The sequence below is a fragment of the Taeniopygia guttata genome, chromosome 19 (assembly GCF_048771995.1).
Source record: "Taeniopygia guttata chromosome 19, bTaeGut7.mat, whole genome shotgun sequence".
NCBI classification, from domain to species: domain Eukaryota; kingdom Metazoa; phylum Chordata; class Aves; order Passeriformes; family Estrildidae; genus Taeniopygia; species Taeniopygia guttata.
Window position 1 is genome coordinate 1,186,685 of NC_133044.1, and position 22,122 is coordinate 1,208,806.

The window sequence follows — 22,122 nt, forward strand, 5'->3', positions numbered from 1 at the left end:
GGGGGCGCGGGGGGGGAAGGCGCTCCCTTCCCGGCAGCGGGACCCCCGACGGCAGCCGGGCCCGGGGCTCGGGGCTGCCCACCGCTGTCCCCGCCGCTGCCCCCGCCGCTCCCCGGGGCCTCCCGCCGGCCGCGAGGCAAAGTCCGCCCCGGCGGGCGCTAAGGGCCGGGCCGGGCCGTGCCGGGCCGGGGCGGGGGCCGGAGGAGAGGCTTTGGCGCTGATTTGCATAAGGTATAATGCCTTATGGTGGCGGTCATGGCTTGTTAGAGCGCGGCCCGCGGCCCGCGGCAGCCGGGGCGGAGCGGGAGGAGGGCGGCAGCGGCGGGCGCGCCGCGGCCCCGGGAGGAGGATGGTGTCCCAGCTGAGCGCCCTGCAACGGGAGCTGCTGGGAGCCCTGCTCAGCTCCGGGGCCACCAAGGAGGGGCTGATCCGCGCCCTGGAGGACATGGTGCCCGCCGCCGGCTTCGGCGTCAAGCTGGAGAGCCTTCCGCTGTCTCCCGGCGGGGCCCCCGACGGCAGGGCCGGCCTCCCGCCGCTGGCCAACGGGCACGGCAAGGGCAAGCTCTCGGGCGACGAGGGCTCCGAGGACGGCGACGACTTTGACACGCCGCAGATCCTCCGCGAGCTGCAGTCGCTCAACACGGAGGAGGCCGTGGAGCAGCGGGCGGAGGTGGAGAGGATGATCAGGTACCGGCACCGGGCGCGCCCCGCGCCGCGCCGGGATCCGCCCGCAGCCGCTCGGGCCGGGGGTCGTTCCCGGTGTGTCCCACCGGGCGTGTCCCACCCGGTGAGGGCTCCCGGGGCTCCCCGCCCGCCCGCCGTCAGTCCCGGCGCTCCCTGCTCGGTGCGTCCCGCCCGGTGGCGGATCCCGGGGCTCGCTGCCCACCCGCCGTCAGTCCCGGTGGCGGATCCCGGGGCTCCCTCGTCCGGACCCCGCGGCGGAGGGGAGCGGGCAGGGGGCAGCCGGAGCCCCGTCGGGGCTGCCGGTCGCCGGTCGCGGCGGGGCCGGGGCTGCCGGGGCCGTGGGGGCTCGGACCGGCCGCCGGCTCCGTCCCTCCGCGCCGGCGGCTCAAACACAAACCGCACCACGTGGAGCCCGGGGCGTTATTAATTTATTTCTATAAATCATCAACAGAAAGATACACAAAGGGCCGCGATCAGGGCGATCGGGCCGGCGGGTTATTCATTGCCGGCAGCGGGAAGGAGGAGGGAACCCCCGACGGCAGCGGCGCCGCTGCGGCCCATCCCGAGATGCGGCTCCGCTCCGGACCGAGCCGGGCCGGGCCGAACGGGGCAGCCCCGGGCTCGGCGGGCAGCGCTGCCCCGGCCCGTGGGGGCGCGGGCGGCACCGACCCCGCTCCGGAGCTCCGGAGCCCCGGGGAAGCGGCGGCCGCCGCCTGTCCCGGGGCCGGTGTGAGCAGGTGGGAGCCCCGGGCAGGTGGAGCCCCGGGCAGGGGGAGCCCCGGGCAGGGGAGAGCCCCGGTGGGTGGGAGCCCCGGTGGGTGGGAGCCCCGGGCAGGGGGAGCCCCGGGCAGGTGGGAGCCCCGGGCAGGGGGAGCCCCGGGCAGGGGGAGCCCCGGGCAGGGGGAGCACCGGGCAGGGGGAGCCCCGGGCAGGGGGAGCACCGGGCAGGGGGAGCCCCGGGCAGGGGGAGCCCCGGGCAGGGGGAGCCCCGAGCAGGTGGGAGCCCCGGGCAGGGGGAGCCCCGCGGGGACACCCCGAGCGCGGCGGGCACACCTCGGGGTCTGTCCGGTTTCCCCCGCCGGCCGCTGCCGTGCCGGTGCCTGTCGCGATGCCCGGCGCGATACGCGGAGCGCGGCCCCGGTGCTGCCGGCCGTGTGTGCCCGTGCCAGCCTGCAGAGCCCGGGGACAGCCCCGGCTCTTCCCCCGCTACCCCGGGGTCTCGGCAGCGACGCGCTCCGGTCCTGCCCCGCCAGCGGCAGGGCGGACGGTGCCCTTTGGGGACGGGGCAGTGTCACCCGTGCCCGCCCGGGCCGGAGCCTTCGGTGCCAGAGGGCTCCGAGCGAGGGAGGGTCCATCCAGGCCTCTCCCGATGGGTTCCCAGCCCTCCTGCTTGGCATGGAGCCCTGCAGCCCTGGCTGCTCCCGCCCGTCCCCATGCCCTCCTTGCTGGCCACATCCACCCGCGGGTGTCGGGGTGCCCGGGGGTGCTGACCGGGCTGAGCCCCGGGATCCCCGTGCTCCCACAGGTGTTTCTGGGCAAAGTTTGCCTTGGGTGCAAACAAGAGCGGGCACATGTCCCCGAGGAGCCTTTGCAAAGAGCTCGTGTTTGCTCTGAGAGAGCCCTTTGTACTTGGAGAGGGAGCAGGTAGGGGAGCCGGGAGACACCGACTGCAGCCGTGCTGGGGGGCTGAGCCCCCTCTTCTCCCCCTGACCCACAGCAGGTTCACTTCTAGGCTGTTCCCACATCCCTGGGGCTGCTCAGGAGCCCTGCAGCCCTCAGGGACCCTGGTCTGGGTGCCGTGGGCTCAGCCCGGGCAGTGGCACAGAGAGCCCAGCTCTGGGACAGACAGCCCACGGCTCCCTCCCTGCCCCGTCCCACCCGCCAGGGCTCACCCACACCTCGCTCAGGGGATTGATATAATCCCAGAAGCACCCAGATCCCATCCATGGGCTGGGATCCCCACCCTGGGGACCCAGCAAAGGCACCCCGAGATGTGCGGGGGGTGCAGGCGCAGCCCCTTCCCTCCTGTGCAGGGAGATGCTGAGCAGGGTGTCATTTCTGCAGGGAGCTGGGCTTATAATCCATCTGTATAAATTCTTGGCATAGTTCTCTGAGGATGTGGAGTGTATTTACCTGGTTTGGAGGCTGACAAAATGGGTGAGCTGGTCTGGAAATCCCTGGGAAGAGGAACAGGCTTTACCCCCACCTGTGTGTGAAGCTGAATGGGGAAGTGGCTCTTTCTTGGCCACATTGGCAGCCAGGCTTTGTGAGGCTAATTTTGTGCAAGAAAAACACCTTTCCATGGTTTTGGTGCGAAGGACCGTGGAGCCAGGGCTATAAACTGCTTTTCCAGTATTAGAAAGAACTCCTGGGTTGGATCGGGGTTTTGGTTTTGTTTGTAGGTAAAGTCCTGTTGAAGACTGGACAATTAATGTTTGTTTTATTTCATTTTGGTGACAGAATCAAAGAATAAGGGCTGGTGTTGACTCAAAAGGTTTTCCTCTCTGGCTTTTTAGGTTACCAAAAGAGAAAGGAAAAAAAAAAAAAAAAAAAGAGGCCAAACAAACACTCAAACGTTTCATATTGGGTCAAGTCCAAACATTTTGTTTAACATGAAACAAAAATGTTTGGGTTTGGTTTCAGGTTAACCCTTTTGAATACGGTCAAGTTGATTCGTAAAGGAAAAATCACTTCTCAGAAATTAAGACCCGAATAATTGTTTTGAAAGTGTAAGTGTGAAACACGTTGAAAATGTCAAGGTGAAGCCTTTTGAAAAATAATTAAATGGAGGGAAACTCTGGGACTTTTTTTGCTAATTCTAAGATATTTTTCCAACCAAAACATTGCCAAATTTTATTTGAATTTCAAAATCTCCTCTGTAACCCCCGAGTCACTCATTTGACATTTTCCCGGTGTTCACTGGATCTTGGTTTCACTCTGAGGAAACGCTGCTCTGGGCTCGGGGTGCGAACTAAACCACTCTTAGAAATATTAATGAGCTCTGTTTCATTATATTATTATATTATATTATTGTGAGTTATTATATTAATAACTCACATTATTAATCAGTAATTAGTGGGATCAGTTGGTGACATGAGCTGCTGGTGACAAAGGTCTGCCCGAGCCCCTCAGCCCGAGTGCTGCGCGGCTTTGCCCGGTGCCGGTGGGAAGGAGATTCCCTCCACATCCTTCTTCTTCCCACCTTCTCCTGGGACCGTCCCATGCACAGGACCCCAAAAACATCCCCTGGCTGGGGATGCAGGCACGGGCTCAGGCTCAGCGACTCCAGGCAGCTCCGTGGCTCCTTCCCGGCTCTGCCAAAGCCCTGCTTGGCTCTGCTCCGGGATTTTGCCATGCATCCAACCAGCTTTGTTTGCAAGGAAAAAAAGTAAGAAATCTACTTGTTGGGCTTTTTTTTTTTTTTTTTTTCCCTTCACTTGACAAGTTGAAGGATCCGAAGTAAGTAATGGATTGAGGAAGCAGTCGGACGTTCCAAGCGCGGCGTTGGGGTATCGCATTATTTGAGTGCAGGACTGTGACCAGCTCTGGGCTCACGCTGATTTTTCAGTGCTGGAAGTGCTCCCTTTTAGCCCAGAATAAACCCTGGGGTCTTGGATACAGCACAGGTGTGTTGGCCTGTTCCTCTGCTGTCACACTGGGCATTGCACAGAGCTAAAGGCCATGAACAGCATTTGGATTTTCAGCTGTAATTTTATTTGTTCTAAAATAAAAATACCCTAATCAGCAGACTCTAAATCAGTGTCAGCTACCCCAAGGACAGTAAAATAGTGTGATTTAGAGAAGAGTAATTTTGAACCTGGGTCCTACAGGAACCAGATTCAAGTGTTTAATAATAATCAAGAATGACTCAAAATTCTCAGGGTCTTGGTTTCAGTTTTGCATTCAGGGACTTGGGTTCATGTGCCTGGTTTGACCTTGGCTTCTCAGCCTTTTGCACAGCTGTGGGAGCGAGGGAATAGGGTCCCTTTGAAGGGGATACTGAGATTTTTAGGTCGTTATCCCTGTGGGAATGGAAGGAAGAAGCTACACAGCAATCGCGGCGGGTGGGGATCGGTGGCAGCGCAGGGGTCCCTGCCAGCCGTGGGACACGGGCACAGTGCAGGTGCTGCACCCTGAGCAGGGGCAGGAAAAGGTGAGCAGGGGCAGGAAAAGCATCCCCAGCACTTCTCTTTGTCCGTTCAGGGTCCAGGCTGGGCTCCCCGTGCCCACCCGTGTGCGTGTCCCACTGCGGGGGCGCATCTCCCGTGGGAGAACCCGCGCCGAGCGGGCTGTGCTTCTCCATGGAGGGCTCTGCTGGCATTCACGGGGCCTTGGTGTGTCCCATCAGGACACTGGGACACTGCTTCTCCCTCCCTGGGGGAACAGCCTGGCTGGCAACCAGCCTGGGGTGGGGGCGAGCCCCGTCCTGCCAGCCCTGGGGTGGGACAGGGCTGCTCTGGGGGCCTGGGGAAAAACACACTCTGAGGATCTTGTGTCCTTCTGAAGCAGTTTTAATAATAACAGTAATAGTAATGAAAGGTTTCCATCATGGGAAGAAATACTGGGGGCTTTTGCCTGGCAGCAGATATTAACCCTTGGTTTCCCTGCCCACAGCGAGGACCCGTGGCGGGCAGCGAAGATGATCAAGGGCTACATGCAGCAGCACAACATCCCGCAGCGGGAGGTGGTGGATGTCACCGGCCTCAACCAGTCCCACCTCTCCCAGCACCTCAACAAGGGCACCCCCATGAAGACGCAGAAGAGAGCTGCCCTGTACACGTGGTACGTCCGCAAGCAGCGGGAGATCCTCCGCCGTAAGTACCTGTGGCAGTGGTGGAATGGTGGAATGGTGGCAGAGGGGTCCCTGCGTCCCTGTCCTGCCCCTGGGAACCAGCACAGCCCCCAGACCCCGGCTGAGCAGCATCTCCCCAAAACAGCTTTCCAAGAAAAATTAATTTAAGGTGCAGGAAGAGTGGGTGAGAGCCCCTCTTGGTGGCAGGGCTGCCCCTGGCTCATGCACGCAGCTGAATTTCTGGGTATTTGTATTTGTTAGAGCTGGGAAAGCAATTAATGACAGCTCACAATTAAGTGCTTTTCCCATCTTTGCCCCTTTTCCTTGTTATTTTTCAGGCTGCTCAAATTTTTCAACTTAGTGGAAAAAATGTAGAGAGAGAAAATGAAAAACCCCTGAATTGCTGCTGTGTGTAGCAGGATTTGGGGCAGTCTGTGCTGTTTTAAATGAAGATGATTTTGACCAAGCACACGGACTATTCCTTTGTGCCCTTCACCCACTCTTCCCTGCCCTGGGATCTGTCCCGTAGCTCTCAAAGCAGCCTCGAGTGGCACTGGCAGCCCCAGGAAAGGGCTCTGCCTCCCTCTTCCAAAAGGATGCAACATCCAGCAGCCGGGAAGTGCAAAAAGGGGTTTAGCACCAAATACCATTGCTCTGAAAACACACCTTGAGACGTTAGAGCAAACAGAGCCTGCTCCAGCCTTGCCCTGTGTTCCCCCCCGTCACGGGGGGAAAAGCCATTATAAAAAGAGGGAGAATTCCCCTGCAAAACTGGGAATAATAAAACCCTCCCATTAATCTCCCTTTACTGCCGTGGTGACAAGTGCCGGGGCTGGGGCGGCCGCCGAAGGTCACCCTGGTGCTGCCCGCCCCGGGCACGGGGCCGGCGTCCCACCGCGCTGGGAGGGCAGTGGGAGGGGAGCTGTTGGTGAGCAGAGAGGGGCACCCTCTCGGGGGGCTCTGCAGCCCAACTGCCCAGCTCCTGGCTTGGAAAAATCCTCCCAGAACAAGTGCGGGCTGGCAGGGGCCCTGCCCATGAATATGCATGGCCATGGGGTGCCCTGCACATGCCTCCCCATTAAACAGGGGTGGCAGCAGGCTGGCCCAGCCCGGGATGGGTGGCAGGGAGCTCCTGGCTGGCTCCAAAGCCTGCTGTGGGCTCGGGGTGCTGCGGGAGGGGACACGGGGGGACCCTCGGCGCGGGACGGTGGCTCTGAGCAGCGGCTACAGGCCGGCTCACGTCTGCTCCTTTCTCTTTCAGAGTTCAACCAGGCAGTCCAGGGTTGTGGAAATATGACAGACAAGGGCAGTCAGGATCAGCTGCTGTTTCTCTTTCCAGAGTTCAATCAGCAGAACCAGGGGGCTGCCCAGCTCGACGACGCCTGCTCTGAAACCCCCAGCAAGAAGATGCGGCGCAATCGGTTCAAGTGGGGGCCGGCCTCCCAGCAAATCTTGTACCAAGCCTACGAGCGCCAGAAGAACCCCAGCAAGGAGGAGAGGGAGACCCTGGTGGAGGAGTGCAACAGGTAATGGCTGCCCCACACACCTGTGCTGCCTCCCCTGCCCACAGCCTCAGCCTTTCTTCCGAAAGCCGTGGGAGATGCCACGGAAAATGCCGTGGGAGATGCCGTGGGAGATGCCGTGGGAGATGCTGTGGGAGATGCTGTGGGAGATGCTGCACTCCCGGCTCAGCACCCTGGCTCCCAGCTCGTGGCACAGCATTGCTGAGCTGCCCGGCCTCTCCTTGCCATGTTTTCCCCCTCTGGGTGATGCCTGGGGCAGAGTGAGCTCTGTGCTTGGGCAGGATCTGGTGGGGATGGTACAGGGATGCAACAGGGATACCACAGGGATGCTGCAGCATTACTGGGGGGAGTGGGGATGGCCTGTACAGTGTGGCTGTGGTTGAAGAGAGCAGATGGGCTTGCAGGAAGGGCTGAAACTCCCCCAGTTTGTTGTGTCCCGAGGCCCATGCAGCAGCCTTGCTCCAACGTGTCCCTTGCCCTCGCAGGGCCGAGTGTCTGCAGCGAGGAGTGTCCCCCTCCAAGGCCCACGGGCTGGGCTCCAACCTGGTGACGGAGGTCCGTGTGTACAACTGGTTTGCCAACCGGCGCAAGGAGGAGGCTTTCCGCCAGAAACTGGCCATGGACGCCTACAGCTCGGGCCAGCCCCCGCACAGCATGAACCTGCTGCTGGCCCACGGCTCCCCGCACCACAGCCAGCCCAGCGCCTCCCCGCCCAGCAAAATGCCAGGTGAGGCCTCGCCGGGGTGCTGGGGTGAGGCAGAGCCGGGGGATGCTGTGTGTGTGTGTGTGTGCAGGGAGAGGATGCTCAGCCGTGCAGGGGTGGTGATGGAGAGCAGCACCTGCTGTCACTGCAGTGCTGTGGCCTCACGGTGAGGGCTGGATTTCCACTGTGCTGAGGATAAATCAGGGTTTGCTTGGCTGGTTGAACCCACGGGAGTTCTGTGTGGGCTCGGCCGGGCAGGAGGAGCTGCCCCGTGCCTGCCGTGCTGTGCCAGTGCCCGTCCATGGGATGCAGCCCACCGGGGAGCCCCCCTGGCTCTGGGGGTGCACAGGCAATGCCCCAGGGAAGCTGTGGCAGCGGGTCCTGGCCCCGCTGCAGGGCTGGGGACACCCCGGGCTGGCTGCGTGACTCCGCAGCATCCCCGTGCCAGGGTGCAGGGAGGTGGGTGAAGAAAGCTGCGGGGCTGCAGGGTGACCCCAGCTCACCCTCCGACACCGCGGGCCGTGCCCAGGACTGGCAGAGCAGAGCAGAGGCGCCGAGAGCCCGCGGGGGATGGAAGTGGGAGATAACGGTGGGGAGGGGGCTGCACGCCGGGGGCTCAGGGGCGGGCAGGGGCCGGAGCCTTTGTTGGGAGAACAATCCCCGTTGTCCCTCACGGGGGGCTCGGAGGTGGGGGGCCAGCCCGGGGACCGTGTCCCCACTGCCCCACGTCCCCTCGGCCGGGGGGGCTGGAAGTGACCGTGCCCGGTGTGTGCAGCGCACACCGGGCTCCTGACAGAGGCAGACCCGGAGCCCGTGGGCCGGAGGGTCCCCCGGCAGGGGCAGGTCCGGGGGATGCTGCCCGCGGGCGGCCGGACCCCGGCGCTTGGCAGGCGGTGGCATCCCCCGAGCGGTACCCGGGGATGTGCGGTGCCCCGGGAGGGACCGGCAGCATCCCGGGGACCCGCCAGCGGTGACCAAGAAGTGACCCTGCCCCAGGAATGCCCCGCACAATGGCGGGGACGGCCAGGACGTTTGCCCTCCTGTCAGCGGCTGATTGCTTACAAGGTGCCCTACAAGCACATTGTCAGCAGAATCAGCTGTTTTCGGTGTCGCGGCGGCCTTTACAATGCCCCACCAGCATGCAGCCCCGCATTGTCACGGCGTTGTCCCCCGTGCATGCTTAATTGACAATTAAGCCGGGGCTTTGAACGAACCCCGCTGCCTTTGATGTGCCCCCGGCCTGCCAGCGCACATGGGGCACCCCCCGAGAGCCTTTGTTTTCTTCTATTAGGGGACAGCAATTACTGTAACCGCGGGCATTTATCTCGGGGCTGGAGGGCCGTTAAGCCCCAACCTTTATTTTCCCCTCGGATCGGAGCCAGCAGGGGCCGGCCGTGGCTATAGGGCCGGTGACAGCCCATTGCGAGGGGCTTTTCAGCAGGGCAGGAGTGATGGCTGCGGAGAAGAGCCCCTCCGGAGGGGTCAGGAGGGCTTGGTGCGGGAATTTCTTGGCGGTCGGTGCTTGTATCCATCCTGAGAGGAGAAGATGGGCATGGCAAGGGGCACCGTGGGCTTTTAGGGCTGGTTTGGGGGCAGCAGGCAGGGATGGAGCTCAGCCACGATTGATTCAGAGCGCTTGGACCAAGCTGGGTCCGAGAGGCTCCCAAAGCACCGCCGTGTCCGTGGCTGCTGGAACACCTCCAGGAGATGTTTGGGGGTCCCCTCGTGGTGGGGCGCACTCAGCGCTGGCCCCGCTGCCGGGCTGACCCCATCCATGCTGGGATTTGAACTGTCCTTGCCCCGAGGTGGCGGCGTCTGGGCCGCTCAATGCCTTAACAGCTTAATGACAGCGCGGGGACACTGCCCTGCCCCGCCCGGCCCGGGACATCCCGGCGGGACACGGTGGGGCCGCGGCCGTGGGGCCGCTGCGAACCTCTCCCGTGCCCTGCACAAAGAGGGGTCGCCTCTCCTTGGGACATCAATGGGGTCTTGCAAAAGGGCGGAATGACAGCGGGGCAGGGATGAGAGCTGTAAAAGCCAAACATCCTCCGGCCTCTTCTTGCGGACCCATCTGTCAAGGCTCGAGCGGTGGTTTTTAACTATTTGGAGGTAAATACTTAAAGCCTTTCTATCTCGGAGGCTCCTCTTCGAGGCTGGACTTTTCCCTTACTCTGGGTTTTATCAGCGATCTTGGTTCCCTGTTTGATTTGAAGGTCACTCGGGGCTTTATCTCGGTGCCATGCCGCAGACTCTGGCTTATGCCATTTTTATCTTCAAGGAGCCCCGAAGACAATCGGGGCATTGATGAGATTAGGGGAAGCACCTCCCGCCCCCCGAGCCCGCCCTGCATACAAAGGGCCGCCCTCCCTGCAGAGCCCCAGCCCCATGGCCGGGGGGCACAGCATCCCTGGGGGGCTGCACAGCCATGGGGGGCTCAGCATCACCTGCAGCCCATCCTGGGGGGCTGCACAGGCATGGGGGGCTCAGCATCACCTGCAGCCCATCCCGGGGGGCTACACAGCCATGGGGGGCTCAGCATCACCTGCAGCCCATCCTGGGGGGCTCCACAGCCATGGGGGGCTCAGCATCACCTGCAGTCTGTCTTGGGGGGCTGCACAGCCATGGGGGTTAGGGTGCCATCCATCCATCCATCCATCCCTCCATCCATCCATCCATCCATCCATCCATCCATCCATCCATCCATCCATCCAGCCTTCCATCCATCCATCCTTCCATCCTTCCACCCCTGCTCTGCAAACATCAGAGTAGCAGATCAATAGCTGAGCAATCACATTTATATACATATATATGTGTATTAAAATGAATCTCTTATATATATATATACACATTTAGATATCTCTATAGATGGAGATAAACATAAAAATAACCCAGTGCCACCCCTGAGATTCTTCCTAAAACCCAAAGGACAGCTGAAGGGCTTTAAGCTCCCTTTAAAAGAAGAGCCCATCAGCCAACCCTCGCTCTGGGGGTACCCTGGTTTATACCTGGATCCTTCCCCAGGGTTTCCTTGGGGTGCTGGTTCTCACTGGGACCCCGTGCCAGTGGTTGTAATATTTTACTGTCGGGCACATTGTGGGGCTCGGTGGGTACAGTGCACTGTGAGGAGCTTTTCCCTCTTTTATGGGGGTAATTAGAACTTTATGACGGCAGCGAAATGGGAGGGTCTAGTCCCCATAAACGGGTTTATAATGGATATAAACTATGCACCTCTGTAACTGAGCAAGATTAACACTTTAGGGACAATTTGAGTGGCAGCCCCAAAATCAGAGGTGCCCTCGGTGACGGCTGGACCTGGGTTTTGGGAGGGTGAGATTGTCCCATCAGCGACCTGGCTGTCCATAGTGTCAATGGGTGAAGGATCACCAAGTCCAGCGTGTCCCCAAAAATTACATTTTGCTTTTCTCACCCCACTTTCACACCCTGGTCCACGCTGATGGCTGCATCCTTGGGGGTCAGGCAGAGCCAGCGCTGCATCCCCTCCACCCCCAGATCACTGGTGAATTTTTGGGGTCTCCTTTGGGGTTTGGCATTGCTGGTGATGTGCAGGACATGGGTGAAGGTCTGGGCAGAAGTGCAGCCCAGAGCTGGGGGAAGGGGCAGACACTGGAGGTTGGGATGTGCTGTGGCACCGTGGCAGCAGGGCTCCCGCTGTGTGGGAAAGACAGTTAAAAGTACGATGAGGGTTTTTAAAATACAATTTGTTAAGCTCAAACATGACTTAAAGCAAAGCAGAACCAGAGTGCTTCGCTGCTGGTGCCTGCCAGAGCACGGGCCTGGTGTGTTCTGAGGAAACGGCACGGGGCTGTGATGGGAGTGATGGAGAGACTGATCCTGGCCCTGAACTCCCTCCCCTGCCCCCAAAAGCTGAGGCAGGAGGATGAGTGTGGCACCCCAGAGAAGTGGGGAGGCTCTGGGGCTGTCTGGGGGTGCACAGGGACCCCCTCCCCGGGGGCTGTCGCGCTGCTGTCCCCGTCCATTGGCTGGAACAGGGTTAAGGCTACGGGAGCCGGACCCTGCAGCTCGTCTGGGGCAGGGGAAAGCAGTAAAACATTTCACAGGCTGTGCAGCTCAGGGGCCACACAATGGCCCGTCCCATAAACAGAGTTTTACATTATAGCTCCAGTTAAAAAAAAAGCCTTGAGGAGGGAAGGCTCCGTGGCCAGGCCCATTCCCAGTGGTCCCATCCAGGCTCCTCTCCTGAGCAGCAGCGGGAAGAGACTGAGGGGGAATAAATCCCTTTGCACAAGGGCAGCTTCCAGCTGTGGAGGCACAGGAGAGCAGCAGGAGAACCCTTGTGCTGGGCTCTGATGGCTGTTTGAGCCCGGCTCATAGAGCCTGGATGCCAAAGCTGCTCGGGGAGGAATCCTGCAGTCCTGGTGCTCCCAGCTGGAGCCGTGGCCCTGCACTCAGCTGACTGTGGGGCTCTCTGGGGAGCTCCCAGAGCCTCTGCTGCCAGCTCAGGGCTGGATCCTGAGCTTCAGTGATGGAGGGAGGCCTGGGGGGCTCAGAGGAAAGGCAGCACCCCCGTCACCAGGGAGCTCCGTGTGTTCCAGCAGCGACAACAGCAGCAATGCCTTGCACTGGCTTCCCCATATTATTGATCTGATCTGCCCAAATCCAACCCAGCCCTGGGGACAGGTAAATAATAACACCCCTCCCGTTGTGGGGATGGGGAAAACCCAGTGGGGATGGATGCTTCCTATAGGGAACCCCAGCAGAAGGCTTCTCCCTGCCCAAGTGGCTTCTGAGCACGGTCCTTGGTGGGGCTGGGGAGTGGCACTGCTGTCACCGAGCCCAGCCTGGCTCTCCTGGGGAGAGCTAATCCTCATCAGGACACAGAGTCTTCAGTGGTTTTATCTGGAGACCCAAAATCCCAGTCCCCAGCCTATCTGGGAATCTCAGCGCTGCTTATTGTTCCTCAAACAATCAAAGTCTTGTCCTTGGGGTTGCAAGGAAGAGCTTCAAAATCAGCATTTAACCTCTTGTGCGTTTTAAAGCCAGCTTCACAGCTTTGGGGGGCTTGGCTCGTGAGGTACCACCCCTCAGCTGGATAGGGCATGATTTTGCATTTAAAATGGACTGTTTTGAGCCCAGAAGAGGCTGAAGACAGCAGAAACTCTGATTTCCTTTGCGACAGGAGCCGTCTCTGGTCTATCTCTGGGATCACGGCCAGAAGAAAGGGCTTTATTTTATCTCCCCTGCCATTGTTCCAGCAGCGGGATCCCGGCCCGGAGTGAAGCACCCTCGGCAGAACCGGGGCGGGAGGAATGCGTGTGACAGTGCCCGGGTTGGGTAATGTTTACCCTGTTCACGGCAGGGACGTCCACTCGGGCAAACATCCACCTGCCAGAGGACATTCTTTTATTATCAGGGATAAAGGGGTTTGCTGGGAAATCATCAGGAACCAGACACGGTGAGGAGATTCCTATCTGGGGCTCGTGTTTAAGCAGCCGATGGGGAAAATTCGGAGTGGCTGTGTTGTGGTTTTGGTGGAGGGTGTGGGTGGGTCTGGCTTTGGAGCTGAGGGAAAGCTCCTGGACTCCAGCTGTGATTTCTTTGATTTTCCTTAGTTCAGAGATTAATTTTGGAGTGGCCCATAGAGCATCCTTCACTGAGGCAGCCACAGGCTGGAGCTCCCCTGTGATGGTCCTTGTGAGGAGCTGTCCCCAGTGTCCTCCTGCACTGCCTGGGGCTCATGGTGGCTGCCAAGGTGGGCTTTGCCCCCATGGGATGTTTCCCCAGGAGAGCCATGGTTTGTCTGTCCATCATCCACCGCTTGGATCCCAGAGCAGTTCAGGAAATCTGGCTGGGAGCACAGGCCTGGACTCCTCCTAATAAATGGCTTTTCGCCCTAGCTGTCAAGGCAGCCCTGTAAAAGACACTTTTGTTTGCCATGGGTTTTCCTCAGTTAATTATTTGTGATCTGTAGACGCCTTTCCATGACACATGGCTGATCATATGGTTATCAGTGTGGGGTGCTTTAGCCAAATTAAATATATTTATATAGAAGACCTGTGCTGGGGCCAGATTTCCCTCCAGGGCAGTGGAGGGCTGGGGTCTGCCCTGGAGGCTGGTGTGTGTCTGGCCCCTCTGCCTTGCTGGGGTTGATCATACACTTGTGGAGAGGGTGTTGAGGGATGCAGGAGGGCCTGAGAAAACAGTGGGAGCCGTGGATGTGGGAGCTGGGGATGGCTGGGGCTGCAGGCAGAGCCTCAGAGGGGCCAGGGGGGCATGCAGGGTCACTCCTGATGGTTCAGGGTCACTCCTCGTGTGCAGGGTCACTCCTCATGTGCAGGGTCACTCATGGTGCAGGGTCACTCCTGATGGTGCAGGGTCACTCATGGTGCAGGGTTACTCCTCATGGTGCTGCAGGTTCACTCCTGATGGTGCTGCAGGGTCACTCCTGATGGTGCAGGGTCACTCCTCATGGTGCTGCAGGGTCACTCCTCATGCTGCAGGGTCACTCCTGATGGTGCTGCAGGGTCACTCATGGTGCAGGGTCACTCCTGATGGTGCTGCAGGCTCCCCCCTCATGCTGCCACTCCCCAGGCCAGTGTCCAAGAGCCACAGCAGGAATTTGCAGGCCAGCTGTGAGCTGTGCAAATGGAAACAGGGGTGCTGCGGGTGCGTGTGGGGCTCCCTTTCCCCCCAGTGGCACTGGGCAATGTGGGTTTGCATCTCCAGCCATAAACTCCTGACGGCAATTCCAGGAGATGGGGCCAGGGAGGATGTGGGGAGCGGTGCTGGAGGAAGGGGCGCCCTGTCCCGTGCTCCCCTTGCCGTTGGCCATTCACGGGTGGCACTTTGGAGCTCTCACCCTCGTGCCACAGGCCGAGGGAGGGCTGGGGGGCTGGGGGGCCCGGCAGCACCCCGGGGCCCTCGCTGGCGGCCGTGGGTGACGCGGGGCCGGCGCTGTTTCGCAGGGGTGCGGTACGGCCAGGCGGCGAGCGGCGAGGTGACGTCCTCGGGGGCCATCGGCCACCACGGCAGCGGCGCCATGGTCACCAGCAGCCAGGCTGTCCTGCAGCAGGTCTCCCCGGCCGGCCTGGACCCCGGCCACGGTTTGCTCTCTCCCGAAGGTAAAATGGTGAGTACACCTGGCCCATTGTGGCGGCGGCGCTGATAAGATAAGAGGGCCCAGCGGGCAGAGCAAACACGCTTTCCCCGGGTTTCACACGCGGCAGGGCTGAACAATGGGGCATTGTGGGGGTGCTGCTGTCCCCTCCCGGTGGGACACACCGTGTTTGAGGTGGATCTGCCGGAGCCCGGGGTCCATTGATCGCAGGCTGAAGGCACTGGGTGGATCACTGTTTGCTTTCCCCTGCCCGTGACATGGCTTCGATAAAATACTCATTCATTACTTGTTCCCTAAGCCCTCACAAGTTTGGGAAGAGCTTTCCCTGCCAGCAGGGACCTCCTTGTCCCAGGAGGTTGAAGCTGCTCGTGCTGGCTCTGGCCCCACAGCTCCTGCCTCTCCTGCTCCCCTCTGCCATGCCTTGGGGCTGTGCTGGGCAGAGCTGCAGGAGTGGAGCTGGGACATCAGCATCCCTGTGGCCATGGCAGGGCCCAGGCACTCAGGGTGCCCCTTCCTGCTGCAGAGCCCCTGGAGGGGCGGGTGAAGGAGCAGGGCAAGGAGGGGGTACAGGGGTTCAGGCCAGGACGGGCTGGGATGTGGTAGCAGAGGCACAGCCCGTCCCTGGAGCAGGCTGGCAGAGGTTTGCCTGCAGCTGCTGCTTTTCCGGGAGTTCTTTTCCTGCTGAAATCGAAAGTCAAACATGGCACTGGGTGACGGGGCCAAGCCGGTTCTTCCCTGGTTTTCACTTCCATTTTCAGAGGGTTGTCCCTCCTGGGCCGTCCCGCCAGTCTCCTGGCGCAGCTGGGTGGCCCTGGAGGGGCTCACTGTCCCCTCCCTCAGCCATGGCACCGTTTTGTGGTGCCCTCCTTGGCTGGAGAGGGTCTCTGTGCAGCCCCTCGGGCTCTGCCGCTCACCCTGCAGAGCCGAATGTCCCCTGCCAAGCTGGGGGGACATCACAGAGTGACACCCCGGCCCCTCCAGCCCACTCCCTCTGCCCCAGCACACCCACATCACCTCAGGGTGTGCTGAGCCTCATTACCCTCAGTCTGGAAGCCATAAAATGAGTCAGGGATAAAGGTGGAGGCAGCACCGCGTGCCCGGGGCAGGGGTCCAGGCAGTGCCAGCCCCCTGCCAGCTCCTGGGACCGGGGCAGAGACCCCCAGAAGGGGCTGGGCAGCACGGGAGGAGGAAAGGGAGCAGATTAAACTGGAAAAAGCTGCTTGGTACGGTGCAGCAGAAGAGCCCTGCTGAGCTCTCCCCAAGGCACAGCCACTGCCCAGCGCCGTGGGGACCGTGCGGGACCGCGGCCCTGCCAGCTTATCTCTGATCTCCAGGCAGGGCTAGCTGGTGCTTGCAAGTGATTTAATAGAAACATGCTGTAGGCTGTGGTTTCTAGTAAGTAAACATGTGCCTTTAATGCCCCACATGAAACTGCCAAGGAGGTTGCTGCATCTTTCAGGAAGGAGCGTTACTGAGGCCCCAGAAATCTCTCCTGGCTCACTCTTTCATGCTCCAGTGTTTGCCTCAGCTGTGTTAGTGCCAGAGGGTCTGCCCTGAGGCTCCAGTGCCTGGAGGGTCTTTTCCAGTCATGCACGATCCAGGTGCAGTGCTCTGGGGCCAAACACCCTGTGAGAGGAACGGGGCTGCGGGCGAGCAGCGTGTGCTTGCCGGGAGCTGTTTGACTTGTGCAGCCGAGTGTGCTGTAACCCGGCCTTGAAGGGACTTTGAAAGTGGAAAATACCGGATCAGGAAATGTGAGTCGCTCCCGGGCTTTGGAATTTATTGATGGATTTGTTTCAATTGCTATCTCCAGCTCACATGTGCAGAATAAACAAGGTGCTCGGAGCTGGTGTCCAGAAATGTCACCTGAAGGGCTGCAGGGATGGCTCTGAGCTGCGATTGAGATCACTCAGTGCAAGAGGGCTAACAACAGGAATTAGGGGAAGGTGCAGCAATTAAAGAAATAAGGCACTCACATGTCCTGGGGAGCAGCTCCAATTCTCACAGCACATGCCAAGTGCCTTTGTCTGATCCCTAAACTTTAGCCCAAAAGCCAGCACTGGCTCTGTCTGCGCACACCCACCCTGTCTCACCAGTATCCTGCCAGATTGATGACTAAGATCATCACCACGAGGCCCTTTTAATCTGCCTTCTCTCAGTTTTCCTCACTCTCCCGAGTTCACGGGTCCCACTTTCCCCTAAAGCACGCTGGTTAGAAGTTAATGAGTGCTGAGAGCCCTTGGCTGTCCCCGTGGGCTGGAGCTTGGACTGGGGTACAAAGCAGCAGAGGTTTGGGCTGTGCCATGTTCAGTGCCACGCTCCGGTGGAGCTGGCAGCGGTGCCAGCAGAGTCCTTCCCCACGCTGTTCTGTGTGTGAGCGTGGAGTGGAGGTGTGCAGCCCTGTGGGGCTGTCTGGGGCGCAGCCCCTGCCTGCTCCCCTCTGAGGAGGGGTCTGGGGGCTCCCCGTGGCCCTGCTCTGACGGTGCTGTCCTGCCTGGCAGATCTCCGTGTCGGGGGGCGGGCTGCCCCCAGTGAGCACCCTGACCAACATCCACAGCCTGTCCCACCACAACCCGCAGCAGTCCCAGAACCTCATCATGACGCCGCTCTCGGGAGTCATGGCCATCGCCCAGAGTAAGTGCCCCCGAGATCACCCCCTGCCCTGCCCGGCACTGGGGTGGCACTGCCGCTCCCGCTGGCACTGACACCCCCTCCCCGCTGTCTCCCTCTCCCAGGTCTGAACACCTCGCAGGCTCAGAGTGTCCCCGTCATCAACAGCGTGGCTGGCAGCCTGGCAGCGCTGCAGCCGGTGCAGTTCTCCCAGCAGCTGCACAGCCCGCACCAGCAGCCGCTGATGCAGCAGTCCCCGGGCCACATGGCGCAGCAGCCCTTCATGGCCACCGTCACCCAGCTGCAGAACTCACACAGTAAGGCCTGGGGGAGCTGCCAGGGGCCCCTGCATGAATTCAGACGGGAAATCAGCTCCTGTTCTCCTCCTGCTCTGCCCTGCCCAAGCTGGCACCCTTGGCTGCTGCCCCTCTCTCCTTGTTCCAGCCCGTGGGATGCTCAGGCTGGTCACATCCTTTCCTCCATGGTCCAGCCTCACCCCCCTATCCCCACGGGTTTCTGGGGGCAGGATGCAGTGGCTTGGGGGGAAGTGGTGGGTTCTTCCCTTGCCTTGTTTTATCCCATCCCTGTCTCCCCGCTGCCCGTTCCCATCCCTGGACCTGCCGTGGCGAGGGCTGGGGTGGCTTTTCCCTGAGCTGTGCCCTTGCTGTCCGCAGTGTACCCACACAAACAGGAGCCCCCCCAGTACTCCCACACCTCCCGCTTCCCCTCGGCCATGGTGGTGACGGACACCAGCAGCATCAGCACGCTCACCAACATGTCTTCCAGCAAGCAGGTATGGCCCACGGGGCTGAGGGGGCATGGCATGGGGGCACCAAGGTGGAGTGGGGCTTTTCCAAACCCTCTGGCTGTGGGGCTGGAGGTGGGAGTAGCAGAGACCCCGTCCTGCTGCCTGTGGGGAGCTGAAGGGCCATTCCAGCCCCTTCATGGACTCCAGAACACCTGGTTGTAGGTGGTGGGATGGGGATTGGGGTGATTTTGTCCAACACTGGGTGGTACCAGCCAGGCCCTGCTGATCCCTGGGGATCCCCATGAGAGTGGGAGCATCCTGCTGATGCTGAGGAGGTAGAACCAAGCAGGCTCTGCTGCCCGTGTCCAGGGGGACCAACCCCGGTTGGAGTCAAGTGGAGCCCAAGGCTCCCCAGCTTCCCCCAGCCCATAAACCTTCATCATCTGCCCACTGCAGGTGTAAGGCCGGACTTATCCTGGTTCAAATCAGGTGTGTGAGGTTTTCCTTAGACAATAGTCCCTTTCTGAGAGCCAGCTCTGGGGACTGTGGGAAATATGTGGCCCTTATTGATCGCTAGATAAATAAGAGAGAGCCTTGAACTTGCATTCAGATAAACTTTCTTCCCGAGGTTTGACAGGGGACAGGGAAAAAATGTCTGCAATGACCACAGAGTAAATACAGTGTGGGATTGCTGAGACCCCCCCAGCATCGCCGTGAGATCCTCGGCGAGGGTGGAGGAAGGGGCTGGGGCTGCAAACAGGAGACACGAGGGGCTCGGGGTGCGTGGGAAGGGGTCACGAACGCCACCCCCCCGGGGATGCCACTCGGGCAGGTCTCAGGGTGACCACTGAGGCACGGCCGCCCCTCCGAGCTCCATTTCCTCCGTGCAGCTTTATCGGCCCATCTGCTGCGCGCTCAGCCCGAACCGCCCTGATTAATCCAGCTCTCCTGCCTTTGATGCTGGGCTGGCCGTGGCAGCCCCGGGACACAGGAAATGTCCCTGGCAGGGGGACAGAGCCCGGCCATCCCCGCTGCCCGGGGGCTCCTGCCTCCATCACCTCCTGCACCTCCACAAAAGCAGGAGGAGGTGTCGTGGCTCAGGAGGGGGATATGAGGCCAGGACCCTTCACCTGCTGTGGTGAAGGGGCACCCACACCCCTGTTACCCCAAATACATGATAAACATCCTGCAAGCACCAGGGAAGGGTCTGACCTGTCTCCACAGCAAACCCTCCCAGCCCCAGGGTCTCTTTTCCTACCAACCATTCTGTGCCCAAGCTACAGCTGGAAAAATTTCTCTTTGGACATGGGTCTCTTTCTTGGTGGTCAGCAGTTTCCTTAGCCAGAGGTGAATGAAGTGCGACACATGCAGCATAGGGGCCCCATAAATGCTGCTCACTACCCAAATTGCTCAAATGCCTGAATATTTTTGGTGATTTGGGTTTCTGACATTGACTTGGGCTACCAGGGGCTGTGCCCTGGCTCCTCCATCCTTTTCCCCCACCAGACCCCAAAACCTGTTCCGTGGTGGCAGCGGCTGCTCCAGGTCCTGCTGGGGGGACAGAGCTGGAGGGAGCTCCCTGCTCACCCCCAGCTCTGCCCTGGCTTGCTGTGGGTCTCTTATCAGATGTTGTTATTAGCCCTGGAAGGGGCAAACACCTCCCCGTTCCTCTGACAACGCTTGAGGCCGAGCCACCATGTTTATTACGTTGGCAAACACCTGATAGCCAGGGCCAGTCCCTAATGACATGTCAGGGAGGCTCCTGGCGTCTCCTTATCTCCTCCTGACCGTGTTTGCTGTGCGCTGCGGCCGCAAGGTCACCCCCACCCCTGCCCCCCGCCCGCCAGGGGCTGGGGGGACCCCAGGCGTGGGGAGGATGGAGAGGGGTGGATGTGGCAGGGGGCTGCTGGGCTCTGTCCCTGGAGATGAGGGCACAGCGATGAACCCCCGGCAGCGCTCCCACCCCAGCCGGGCTCAGCATCACGCCTGGCTGCTCCTGGGCTGCCCGGCACAGCCTGGCCACAAATAGAACCTTTTTTAGGCTTATTATTTTTGGGAACAGCCGGCTAAGAAAGTATTTTCCCACCGGCTCCCCCACGGGGGTGCCAGGGAGGGCTCGGGGCCGGGCAGGGCAGCACCACGGTGGTCACAGAGCGGTGCAGGAGGTGATGCCTCCAAAGCTTTGTGGCACTGCTGTCCCCTCCTCGTCCCGTTCGCTCACTGCGCTGCTTCTCTCCGTCCCCAGTGTCCCCTGCAAGCCTGGTGATGCTGCACCCCTCGCTGCTTTCGCACACAGCAGCGGGATCTTCTTTTCCACACCATCCCCCCGGAGCCCGGGGGTCGCTGCCGGAGCGGAGCCCATCAGCGAGAGCGGCACCGGGACCGGGACCGGCACCGGGACCGCCGCTCCTCCCTCCGCGGCACCGGGATGTGTCCTGGGATCGTTCTGCTGAAGTATTCGCCTTGCGAGAGGCTCTCCCGAGGAACGAGGCACGAGCTGTGCCGGGCACTGGCAGAAGGGGAAGATGGATCATGGTTGAAGTGAAACTCCTCCGCTCGCACTGAGAGGGACCGGGGTCTGTTACCCGGCGTTTGGAGGGAGGAATTGCATGTCTTGTTGAACTGAGCCAGTTAAACTGTAAATATAGGTACAGTCTGCTCCATCCTCCCCCCTCCCCACTCCTATACATAGAGATTTATATAAAAAAAGAAGTAAATTTTGTCCAATGGATGTAAACTACTGTAATTAAGTGCAATTCCCCCATCTGTATATATTGGTCCTGAATATCTTCTTTTTCTCTTTTTTTTTTTTATGGTAAAGGTCAGAGCTGAGGATGGTTTTGGTTTTGTATTTCTCTTTTTCCTTTAAATGAGTCAGTTCCAGTCCTGGGGCTGGCAAGGACCCCGGTCGGGCAGCACTGGGCTCTGTGTGCAGGAGGACAGGCAGACACGTGTCCCCTGCACGGTGACATCCCACTGAAGGAAGGGCACAGGGCGAGCTGAGCGCAGCCCTGGCAGGGCCTGGATGGTCCATGTGGGAGCAGCTGCCACTACCAATCGATCTCAATGGACTTCCCTGCCCCTGGGCACTCTGAGGTGGGCCCTGCTGGGCTGGGGAAGGGTCAGCAGCTTCCAGGTGACCTGGAGCACTCCAGAGTGAATGAGGCCACAGGGAATTCTGGTGGGATCTCCCCTGATGGGTTCACAGACTCTCCCTTTCTCCTCCCTCGGGGCACAGAAGAGTGCCCATCACTGCCTCATCTCCTGCCCAGTGACTGGCCAGTACAGGTGGCTTCTTTCCACCTTCAGCAGGTGATGATGAACCTTGTTGGCTCCACCCTTAGCAGTGCACAGGGTGCTCTCGTCCTCCTGGATGGATGGAATATGGGCTCTGGTGTGACCGCTCCAGCTGCTGCCCTGTCTCAGCTGGCACCAGCTCCTGCGTGGAAAGCTCTGCAGGAACATCTCCAGCTTGGGAACGATCCCAGCTCTGTGCTGAGGGCATGTTCAGCCCCTCAGGCACTCGCTGAGGACACACACCAGAGCCCTGGAGGAGTTTGGGTGCCCAAGTCCAACCTCCCAAAGCCATGGAAGCTGTGAAAGGCATCGTCTGCCCTCTGTGAGACACAAGCTCCTCTGTAAATGGATTTAATGCTCCCCAGTTGTGCCATTTTTCATTAACTTTGTGGCACGTGCCAGCTGCTGAGGGGGATTTCGAGAGGTGGACAGCAGCAGAGGTGCCCATGGACAGATAGCCATGCTAAGAAGGAGAGCACTGGATGCTCTCTTTGGGCTGACAAAGGCTCTTTGACTCAGTTGTCTGCACAGTGGGACCCTCCCCCTCGCTGGGACTGACAGAGCTGCCCACCGGCGAGTAAGTCATCGGGAAATTGCAGACCAATGTTCAGAATTACATTTAATTTAATGTATACCTTAATTAAACACCATTTCTTCTGAGCCCTTGCT

General features: G+C 60.3%; 1 protein-coding gene across 2 annotated transcripts; it reads left to right on the forward strand.

The window, feature by feature from the left end:
- Positions 1–222: 222 nt before the first annotated feature.
- HNF1B (HNF1 homeobox B) lies at positions 223–22,113 on the forward strand. 2 transcript variants are annotated; one of them, XM_072916717.1, is made up of 9 exons: positions 223–687; positions 5,299–5,498; positions 6,738–7,002; positions 7,485–7,726; positions 14,647–14,810; positions 17,300–17,432; positions 17,534–17,725; positions 18,083–18,201; positions 20,402–22,113. In XM_072916717.1, the coding sequence occupies exons 1-9, from the start codon at positions 350–352 to the stop codon at positions 20,420–20,422; spliced, it is 1,674 nt and encodes a 557-aa protein (XP_072772818.1). In that variant the 5' UTR covers positions 223–349; the 3' UTR covers positions 20,423–22,113. The 2 variants fall into 2 exon arrangements, with proteins under 2 accessions (XP_072772818.1, XP_041575915.1); XM_041719981.2 differs by having other exon boundaries at positions 231–687; positions 6,816–7,002.
- The last annotated feature ends 9 nt before the right edge of the window (positions 22,114–22,122 follow it).